The sequence below is a fragment of the Silene latifolia genome, chromosome 8 (genome assembly GCF_048544455.1).
Source record: "Silene latifolia isolate original U9 population chromosome 8, ASM4854445v1, whole genome shotgun sequence".
NCBI classification, from domain to species: Eukaryota; Viridiplantae; Streptophyta; class Magnoliopsida; order Caryophyllales; family Caryophyllaceae; genus Silene; species Silene latifolia.
The window spans coordinates 11625751-11637347 of record NC_133533.1 but is presented as its reverse complement, the minus strand read 5'-3'; the positions used below and the strand labels follow the sequence as shown (position 1 = coordinate 11637347).

Sequence of the window (11597 nt, the reverse complement as noted above, 5' to 3'; positions counted from 1 at the left end):
TGTGCTAGCGTGAGGGTGAAGTTGAGTATATTTTACTTTAATTATCTTAAATTTCAGGAGAATAATCTATATTTAGACTATCTGTACTTCACTAATTCAGTATCTTTACTGGAACATTCATGTAAATCTATACAGTATAGCTTTATTAGCTATTACTACTGTTGAATTAACAGTAAAACTTGATGTTAACGACCTGAATAATGCACAAATTCTTTTATGAGACGGTCTGAAATTGAAGTGGGGAACGATATGATGATGATAATGTATAATGAGCTAAATGTATGTATAATGAATAGGTGACATTTCGAGAGGCGGAAGCAGCAATGAGGGCATGCCTTGATCCAAGCCCAGTGATTGATGGAAGAAGGGCTAATTGCAACCTTGCTTTCCTTGGTGCTCAAAAATCTAAACCGTCTACTCCTTCCCATTATACTCAACATGGTACATTTCTTATACAATATTATCTTTAATACTACCCGATCCCTCCCATTCACTGAAATCATACATTTTATTAAATACAATATACGACCATTTGATTTAGGAAACCGTTGTTTGATTATCTGGTATAGGAAGATCCGATTCAAGTTTTCACTATTAATCCGTTTGATTGCAATGTTGTGTCACCAAGTCAATTTCTAGTTTTGGTGAAATGGATCGTTTTTGAATTTTGTGTCAAGATCGCAGTCTCGTGCTAATTTGCATGCAACCCAATTTGCCACTTTTCAAAATGATTTAGAGCTCAATATTATATGGCAATGTCTATATGATTTTATCATTTTCGAGTGTTATGCAGATATTGCTTGATTTATATGCTTATCCAACAAATTATAGACGAGTAAAACTAGATGTTGACAATATCATTAGCATCAAAACATGTTTATATTGATTAAGTTGCGTGGTGACAGTTCCACATTATTATGTAGATTACAAGTGGTAGCCTGTGGTAGGTAATGCTCATTTCATAAGAAATGGACCACACACACATACATTATGATGTACTCTCCATACCTTGTTTGTGACATAAACATAACATCCATTTTCCAAATGATGAAACATTCTTTAGTTTTTGTAGAACATCATTTGATTTGTGCTCACTAACCAACTACAAAATACATTTACCAACTCTACCGAAATAATACTCCGTATCAAATAATTTAAAGTCGACTAATATAAAGATTCAAGTCATAGACAAGGAAAAAGGATCGGAAAAGGGGATTTTACTATCTGTTTGATTTTAATTGGAGTCGACTAATATAAATTATTTTAGCTGGATAAATTCAGAAATCACTCGAGAATTGTTCATTAATGGATTATTTTGATTTTTCATTATTGTTATTATGAATATAACAGGAATAAACAGGAATGTGAAGGGAATGAACAACAGTGAGAATGGATATGGAGTAACAGCTTTTATGGGACCAACTTCACCAACCAGCTTTCCTCATTATGCCATCCAACAAGGGATACCTTTAGCTCATTTCTACGGGTATGTCTATAATTAATCATTGCATTCATATTTGAGTTCTTGAATATATTGACCACATAGCTCGTGAATTATATATGAGACGATTTTATATGGTAGATCAATTCAAATTTTCATTATAATTTATATTACTGTGTTAATTTGATAATTTTCTGTATAAAGATTGTTTCATATACGGAGTATAACCTTTTGTATTATACAAACCCAGAATTCAAATTTGATTATGTAATTTAACTAATACGAAGTATATTTTGTGAAAATTATAAAGAAAAAGTGTCTCATTTTTCTGAAAACTCCATACAATTAACTTCTCAAAATCTATGTTTTGGAGCTTGGCTGATTGTACATTTGTATATATATAACAAGTTGTTTAACTAGGGACTGGCTGAGTAGGTTAATCGTACTTATAAAAAAACAAACGTAAATAATTGAATGGGACGTAAAATTTGTTTTCCTTTTCCTTTTAAAGGTCTTTTAAAAATTGACGGATTTGCACTTTTACATCCTTTATCCCTGCCATGCTCTAAAAATAGTCTGTTGAAATTAGAAAGTTTTCATAAATTAAAAAGAATAACATTATATAAAAGCACCGTCTCATAATATAAAACCGTCTTATTTGATAAAGACTAGAAAATAAAAATAACAGGAGTATTGAGGACGACGCAACGAAGGGAGTATATGTGATGATCTTTTAGTGTCTGACAATGTCTAATGCACATTTGTACTGCTGGTCATCTTGACTGTCTCCTGCTGGACCTGCTTTTTCTCCTTTTCTATCTGTCATCACGTGCTTAGTCTGTGGGATGCCACGTGAGATACAGCTCATAATAATCCATGTTGTCAAAAGTATATTTTACCTTCGCGTGCTCATTTCATCCCTCAATTCCTTGTGGTACACTACTCAACTGACAGATAATACTGAATCATACACATGCAATCATCACAGCTTGAATAAGACTATTGTGATCCGAACCGTATTTGACCTGACCCGACTTGTTTGACTGGTCTATGTATACGAGATGTCTCTTTGTTCCTTTTTACGATTTTATCCATGCTACCTTAATTTTCTACATTTGTTCAACTCCTTGAACTTTGTAAACGTAAAGAATTCATGAAGACAGAGGGAACCCATTTTATGTTAAATAAAATAATGACTCGTTTGTATGCGTATAAATTTACCATTTTCATTTTTATTTGTGGCTTTTCTTATCTGTTTGGAAATGTTCTAAACTTTTAGTACTTAAATTGATTGCATAAACCTTTTGTATTCGATATGTACGAGGATTAAAAATTAGGTAGTGAAATGTTAATATTTATGTTTTATTTGTTTATTTTGCATGTCAAAGTCGGATATTATACACCCGTCTTTAAAATAAAAGAGTACTTAACGTATTTTCATATTTATACGAAAATGAAAGGTATTTATGAATTTAGGAATGGACTGGGGTCCTGGGGAGCATTACTTTTTTGGCCATACTTGATTCTGGCGACAGCATATTTCTGTTATCCCTAGAGCATTATTCATGTGTACTCAATCGTCAATGACTTTGTTCCTCACATTTATAACTATGTAAGCATAATTATACCTTAAGCCATACTATAATTTAAAATTTAATTTATTATTAACTCTACAAATGCAGGTTTACGTGATCGGATATTCTTCTTGTTCTCTTTTACTTTTCGACCATGAAATTAACATAAGTATCAGTCCGAAAACAAAATATACTGCTTATCGTTGTACTTTTGAAGAACATCCTAAATTAATTTATCGGATAATATATTCTAATGAAGGCCAACCATTTTGTAGGATCTTCAATCTAATCTTCTATTTGTGAACTTTTTTTCTAATCTATTATAAACAAATTCCATTTTTTTGTTAAATTTTTTCCGAATTTATTACACAAGTGACAATTTTAAACGGTAAACGGATCTAAACAAGTAAGCAACTTATGGAAGATGCTACGGTTACACTTGGTGTATAGAATCTTCTATACACCACCAATTAAATGTCGACATGTAAAAGGAATCTATTATTAGTCATGGAAGGAATTTAGGAAAGTTTGTAGGAAAAATATTCATTTTTGGAGGGAAACAAGAAAAGGAAGGGAAATTTTAGGAGCTTATTAATTTTGGTATTAATATTTATATTTACCTTAATTAGAGATAATATTATATCTTAGCATATTCTTTATCCCCATATCTTCTAAATTTTCTACCCTAACAATTTATTATCATATGTACCAAAAAAAAGCAATTTATTATCATAAATTTATACGGTTACTTACTTTGCTTAAAAAAAAAAAAAAAAACTTAAATCCATACATTTACATTGAAGTAAAAAAAAATTTCAATTTTTTTCTACCATCAGCAGAATGTTTACTTTGCTATTAAACTTTGCTGTAAATTGGATTGCTATGGTTAACTTTGCTACGATCATTATGTGCTCCATTGCATAATGTGCTGATTTGTAACTAAGCCTCACAACTTTGCTATTTTTATATTGCAATTGATTAAAGGAACATCCCTCTATCCTTAAAAAATAATCAAGGATAAGTTTGTCAATTGGGAATGGAGATATTAATAACGCCAACGAATCAATTTGATTGGATTACATACAAACTAATAACGTCGAAGATATTCATAGCGAGTTTGATTCGATATTAATAGCGTCGACGAACTGGTAAGTGTTCACTTTGTTATTTGGGAAAAAAAAACGCAAAACATGAAATAATAAAAAAATAATACCTTACCTAACTTAAAAAGATTATGATTTTTAGCATTTTGAATTTGATTTTTAGCATTTTGGCTCCCAAATTATAATAAAACTAAACTTAAGAAAGATTATATTTCATACCCCCACAATCGCCACATGTTATTATGTTACTCGCAGTGTATAGAAGATTCTATACACTGAGTGTAACCGTAGCCTTTTCGAGCAACTTATGTAGTCAATTATTTGTGAGCATTAATTAGTTAATGACATACAATTTGCTCCGTTTTAAGCTTACAATGGTCTTAATGGGAATCTTAGTCAATATTTTTGAACTAGTGACTCATTAATGGGTAATATACTTCTATACTTATACCTTTAGAGACTATTGATCATCATGTTTGAGTTGTTTTGCTTCTTCTGTATGTGTATTGTATAGGCATATTACTTGACTGATGTTTCTGCCCAAATAAATTCTCTTTCTCATGTATATTTGCATACTTTCAGGTACCCTCCATACTCATCAGATTACACTTACCCTACGGTTAGTGCGACCTACTTTCTTCGCTTCTGGTTTCCGTCTCTCTAATTTAACTTTATCTTTTGATAGCTCAAAACTTTTGAGTGAAAATCAGTTATGACCTATAATTGTCAAACAAGCATAGAGTAAGCTAATGAGTAATGTCATTTAAGGGCACTTGGAAGCTAAGGGTATACACCTCTATATTTAAGGTTATAAGCATTTGCAATGGTTTCTGAACGATATACAGTTAATACAAACTTCTAAATCGCAGCCAGAAGTCTATAGTACTTGGCATTGCCCTGTATTGTTGTGAATTTGAGATAATATTTTATTGAATATGTAATTGGTAACAGGGATACTATGGGGTTCCTGGAGGGGCAGCCACTCAATACCAGATGTATGGGTCGGGTGGAGCAGGAGTCGGAGGCATGATGAATTGCTTTTACCCATACAATCTCCAATTGGGAGATCAATCATACGCAACTGGTGCCATGCAGTCGTACGGTCTTCAATATCCTCAACATCCATACCAGTTTCCCTCTGCTGCTTATCCCCACCACCATTATGCTTCCCCCATGTCTTTCGCTGCTGCCAGTAATCCTATACAATCAGGTTCGTACCAATCAGCATCTAAACCGATCCTTGTGGCTCCATTTACCCTAAAATGGTTTCACTTTAAAAAGATGTTGCAGCCTGTGCTTAAATAATGATGGTCGGATGGTCGCTGACATTGATATCGTGTTTTGCTCTGTTACAGGTATGAATATGGCTCTTCAGGCACCTATACCTCATTGTTAAGAAGACGGCGTCAATCCTGCCGTGTGCTCTAGCCTATGTACGGTCCGACAATGGTTCAAATCTCTTCTTTTGCTTGGAATCATAAGTATTCTGTTCTAGCTGTCCAACTCCTATATATATAGGCAGTTCGCCAGCTCGTAAAATACCATGTTAGTTGGTCCCCTGTCGGGACTACAGAAAACTTCGAAACTTTCATATCCATCAAGTTGTCTTCAAGTTCGAGTCTAATCATGGGATTAGGCTCCTGAAGAAATCCAATTTTGGCTATTTTGGAGAGCCAAGTTGGAAAATGCATATAGATTCGTTCATTTCAGCCAAGAAACGGCTGAAGAACATAAAACCCGATATTTTGATATTGCTTTAAATGTCGCCTTCAGTGCATAAGGCGACATCTTGAAGCACATAGTTATTTCAGTAATGTAGGATTAGTTAATTAGTCACTAACTTCACTAACAATCCATGAACATTGGAGATCATAAATCAATCCTCCTTGTTTATCGGTCGAGTACAGGCATGGGACGCCCCTACTCTTCCTTAACTTAGCTGCATCATATCTCATTCGTCATTTATGCATTAAATTTAGTATTTTCTTGTAAAAAAAGAAACAGTTAGAGAACCCTCAGTACGTAACTCCCCATGGACGGGAAGTTATGTATCATATCTTTGTCGTTGGCTCATTGGCTAAATTTTGGAGTTTTAGCCCTGTTTAAATGTACATTGTTAGTGATGGGGAAAACTCGTTAGAAGCTGAGTTTTCTCATTAATCGGCATTTTGCATTGTTAACACATCATTAAGCTCCATTAATTGTATTATCTATGGAGCTTAAAAGTGCATTCAGATGACTTTGAAGGGATTTTACGATCTCTTCTCTCTTGATCTTGATCGTCTCACACTATTACTTCTCAAAAAGACGGCAAATTTATAATCATAAATTGAGAAGCCTTAATATTGTAATCTTTCTGTTTTACTATGTCTCTTTTATCAGTCGGGAACTGATGTTTAGGGATGTTAAGGATCGATAAGACTCATTTATGCATGTTAATCGTCGACTTTGTAATTTTATTCTCTAATGTAATTTGTACTGAACCATATATGTATCCTTTTAATGCAATTACATTTCATGAATGCTTATTATTGATCATCCTGGTTAAAGAACGGCTTTGATGAATCTAGGTTACGAATTACTCTGTCTTTATGAACGGTGTTGCAGCAAAAATGCTTTCAACTTTGATATTCCGTTTTACTTTGAGATTTGGTGAATAATGCTGAAACACTAGTCTTTATGAATCCGAATTCAAATTTCCTGATCAAAAACTGTTGGAATGTAGGTTACTGAATTTGCTACTGGGTCACTCTTACGTCTCTTAGATGATTCAATGACTGCACTTTTGACGAATACTCCTTTTTTTTCTCTTTAATTGACCATTGATAGGCCACCCCAATCTAACAACTAATGTAAGACCTAGGTAGCACCAAAACGGACACGGACACTGACACGACACGGATACGCGACACGGTATCCCATGAAATTTAGGACACGGGACACGTCATTTAAATTTAATAAAATATATATTTTATAGTTATTTATGTGTGATTTTATTTTTGAAAAAATATTGAATATTAAATTTAATTAAGTGAAGGTAAATTTGACGTTAATTATAACTCATTTTCATTTCCAAAACCAAAAGTTAACTTATATCAATCTATTTCGACATCTCATTCCTAATCTAAAGAACATCATTTGCCCCCAATTCAACTTATTTCTCCACCAAATTCAACCATATAACCATTCACGCCATTTACCTTAAATTCAACTTGATTTCGTTTGAAGGTGTGTCCAAATACCATGGACACGGCTCAAAATACCATGGACACGTGTCGGACACGTGCCCAAATAAAAGATGAAAGTTAGACACGGCTTTACAAGTGTCCGACACGTTTTGACGTGTGTCCGACGAGTGTCGTGTCCGACACGGGAAGGCCGATTAGGAGGAGTGTCCGTGCTACCTAGTGTAAGACCATCCCCAAGCAGTGGTCATGTTAACTAGGTCGCGACTCAATTTTACTCTTAATCCCACCTTATTAATCTTGACCCATTTTCACCCTTCCAAGCAAAAGGTCGCGACCTAGGTCATCAACCCAATCATTATCCACTTTACAACATTCCCAATCATTTTCCACATTCTCTCTTATTTTTATAATTATTTTTCCTAACATTTTATAAATATATTTACTTTTCTATTATTGTAAATATCTTAATAAAAAAAAACTATCCCAATATTTTACGACTATATTAATCTTATGTTGTACTTTATGAAAAAAAATATATTAAATAACGTTATAATTTTGAAAAGTGATTAGACGATTTCATTAACAATTAAAATTTTTTATTGAAAAACATGATTCGACTTATAAAATACCGCATACATTTTTTTAAAAAAACATTAAATACTGTAAGTGCTCGTTTGGTTCATATAGGAATTGAACTCCTGTGGTAGTTTACAACTCACCGGATTTCAATTCCCATATGCAATTCACATGAAATGGCAAAAACGTGTTTGGTTGCCTTGGAGGAAATTGTGTTTTCCCATGAATTAAACTCCAATGGTTTGTTTGGTAAAACTATGTAATTCACTCGATTTTAATTTCTAAATACGAATATATCCCTCAATAATATTACTAGCCTCACATTTTTATTAAGGGTAAATGGGTAAATTTAGAGGGATAAGATGGAGGAGTTTGCAATTACCTAGGGGGGGGGGGGGGGGGGGGGGGGGGGGGGCTAGGTAATTAAACTCCTACATCATGTAGGAGTTGGAAACTCCAAGGAGTTGTAAATTCTTACATTTTGCCATATTTAAGGCAACCAAACAAGTTTGAAAAAACTCAATTCATGGGATTTTAGAACTCCCATGAATTGAGTGGGTAACCAAACAAGAACTAAAATGATAAAATGCATTAAAAGCAAATTCTAGTTCGAAAGTTTTCCCAAATTCTAGTTACGAAAGTAGTGTAGATTAGTGTAGAGTAGTTTTTTTTTTAGTGTTTTATAATTGTTCAACCAATAACAAATTGACACATACAGGGTCAATAAGACATCTCTCATGACCAACCTTGGTCACAAATTGACCATTTCTTGTTTTTGGTCACAAATTGACCACCTTTGGTCACCCATTAACAATACTAATGACATGATTAACCATGACCAAGCAATTGACCTTGCTTGGGGATGGTCTAATCAATCAAGAATTTTATGAAAAAACTAGGTTACATCTCTTACTTCTTCATTTGCTATCCATTTCCGTTTCAATCGTATCAATGGGTAATTAGGCCTATTGATTCTCTGGCCTGTGAATATCAGAGTTCAAAAATTAGCGGCAATGTTATGCTCTTAGCTTGGCTGCTCAAGAGAAGGTAGAATATAGTAGCTGCACATTTTTGAATTAAGATCTGCAATTTTCGACACATTTTTGGAATTAAGATCATCTGGAAACTATGTGCAGGCCCAAATTATTTCAGAATCCGGACTCATTTGTCGTTGTAAAATGTGTGCAGACATTTAACCATACAAGCTGGACATTTTAGGCCACTGACTATGCTTTCAACTGTTTCAGAAAATGCACCAGTTCATACATCAAGCTCAAGAAGGGAAAGGTTTAGGAATAACACTAAAACATTATTTTGAAGTTCAGGCCAGTGCTGGAGGAGAATGAAATGTTGAGGTACTTCAACTTACAAGCTCGTGTATGTTGAGGCACTCGGCGACATAATATATTACCATCAATCAATCATTAAAATTGTTCCCAAGATGTCCAACTGTTAACTGCCGTGTGCAAATTAAGCATGTCAAATTACTCGAAAAAAGTAACTATTAGTAAATTGTCAAATCGGTTCAATACACAACTAGATTTAGACTAATTCCATCATAGTAATCAACAATCAGTGGTTTTGACAACGAAACTATTTCTACCAATTAACTTTGTATGCAAATGCTGTCAAACATAGTTGATGCCAATATCAATTAATGAATCTTTCCCCGAGGAATAAGGTTATTCACTCAAAGTGTCAGGGCATTCAGGAAGTTTGAGAACAAATAATAGTAGACACCAAAGTAAATATAAACATAATAATAGTTCACTTACGGTTTTATAGTTAGCAACACCGGATACATAAGGAATCGAAACAATCAGTGGTTGTTTCTCCAAGACTTCTATCATCTTTGATTCATTGTTTTCAATCACTTTCCACCCATCTATAAAGAATCTCTCCTAACCAACTTATAATATGTAAAATGTATTAGTCAAATATAATAAACCAATTTGACAAATAGTGTCATAAATAATTCATTCGCTAACCTCTGCTAATGATGTAGGCTTCACACATTTAGTAACCTTACTTTCTTTGGCTACTTCCGTCTCTACAATCCGCGGTGAAGATGTTCCGCCCCTTTCAACACAAGATATACTCAACAACACTTACATTTTAAACGTCAACCCCTTCTCCCAATAATAACAATAGTCATGACATAACACTGATAAACGTCACAATAGTTATGACAAAATACTAATAATCGTGACAAAATTTTAGAAAATTGTGGCAATATAATATATATTGTGACAATTCAATATATGTAACAATAATCGTGATAAAATACTAATAAACGTAACAATAGTCGTGGCAAATACTAATAATATGTTGCAAAATACTAATAATCTATGGCAATACGAATTGATTAAGGAACTTTTTTTTCTTACGGGGCATTTTTGTCCCCGGGCTCCAATGCCTTCACACTTGTTGCACTAGATCAGATCCGGCACTAATAATAAAAATATATTTATAAACATACTTACATATTGGCAGCTCTTAGATGTTTTACCAAATCAACGTTTACAATTGTAAGGTTTTGGTCATACTCATAATAAGCGCTAATCAACTGAAAAGACTCAATTAATTCTGGATTTTTTTTGTGACTGATTTGGATAAAGTAAAAAATATTGAAATTAAATCACATACAGTTTTTGATATATAAAAACAAAAATTAAAAGATATTGGGTTTTTACTTTTTATTGTAAAGAAGAATGATGAGGGTAATCTCAGAGTTTGTTCTACTTTATCTTTCAAGTCCATATGTCTAAATGAGTTTGAACTTTATCAACACAAGGAAATAAACTCTACATTTTGGTTATTAATAAAAACATAAGAAATTAAATTTGTCTTAAAAAATTTACAAAAAAAGGTTGTCTAATGGTGTACCCTTCAGAAACTTACCCAAAGTTTACACTCTCAAATTTGAAGGTGTAAGATTGCACAGATACAAAGATTAATGCTCCTAATAGTCAAAATTCACCAACTCAGCAAGCGTATGTCATGTCATATGACTCAATACTTACTCAACTATACTTAACTGATGAATCGTACAAATATGTAATTGACAGATTTTCAACTTTCGGTTATGAGATAAACTAATTATTTCGTAATAAAGAGGTACAACATATATTTTTGCAAAAGAAAAATAATGTAGAATATAAAAAAACTAATGATATATCATAGAAAAATCCAAAATTAAATGATGTCAAGAAAAAATTTGAGTATGGAACCTACAATTGTTTTACAAATGGTACTAAAGAACCGTAAAAACAATCTTAGTCTTTGACATCGATATTAAGAAGGTTTTTGAGTCTCCTAAGCGAAAAATTGCAAATAACATAACCAAATCCATTATTTTCTCAATCCTCCCTCCACTAATTCTTGATCACCCAAAAATCAAGCTTAAAACCGAACCAACCATCCGAAACAATATGTATTGTCTTCATTACGATAACCAAGTGCGCTTCTACGACAATATTCTTATTTGTTGTTCGCTCAGCTTTAAACAAGTCATCGGCTCGGCCAAGATCCATTAGTACCTAAGATAAAACAGTCAATAATATTAATCACCCTATAATAAAACAGACAATAAAATTAATCATATATGGAGCGTACAAAAGAAGTTAAAATTAGTAACAAATAGAAATAAACTATGTATAAGTATAGTTAAAAACTTATTGCTTGAAATGAAGTACAAGTCTAAAGTTCGTAATAT

The 11597-nt window shown here is 33.0% G+C and overlaps 1 protein-coding gene across 1 annotated transcript; it reads left to right on the top strand.

The window, feature by feature from the left end:
- The first annotated feature begins 268 nt into the window (after positions 1 to 268).
- Positions 269 to 6640, top strand: LOC141596394 (uncharacterized). The gene is made up of 5 exons (XM_074416527.1): positions 269 to 441; positions 1351 to 1486; positions 4701 to 4737; positions 5070 to 5328; positions 5474 to 6640. The coding sequence occupies exons 1-5, from the start codon at positions 324 to 326 to the stop codon at positions 5512 to 5514; spliced, it is 591 nt and encodes a 196-aa protein (XP_074272628.1). The 5' UTR covers positions 269 to 323; the 3' UTR covers positions 5515 to 6640.
- The last annotated feature ends 4957 nt before the right edge of the window (positions 6641 to 11597 follow it).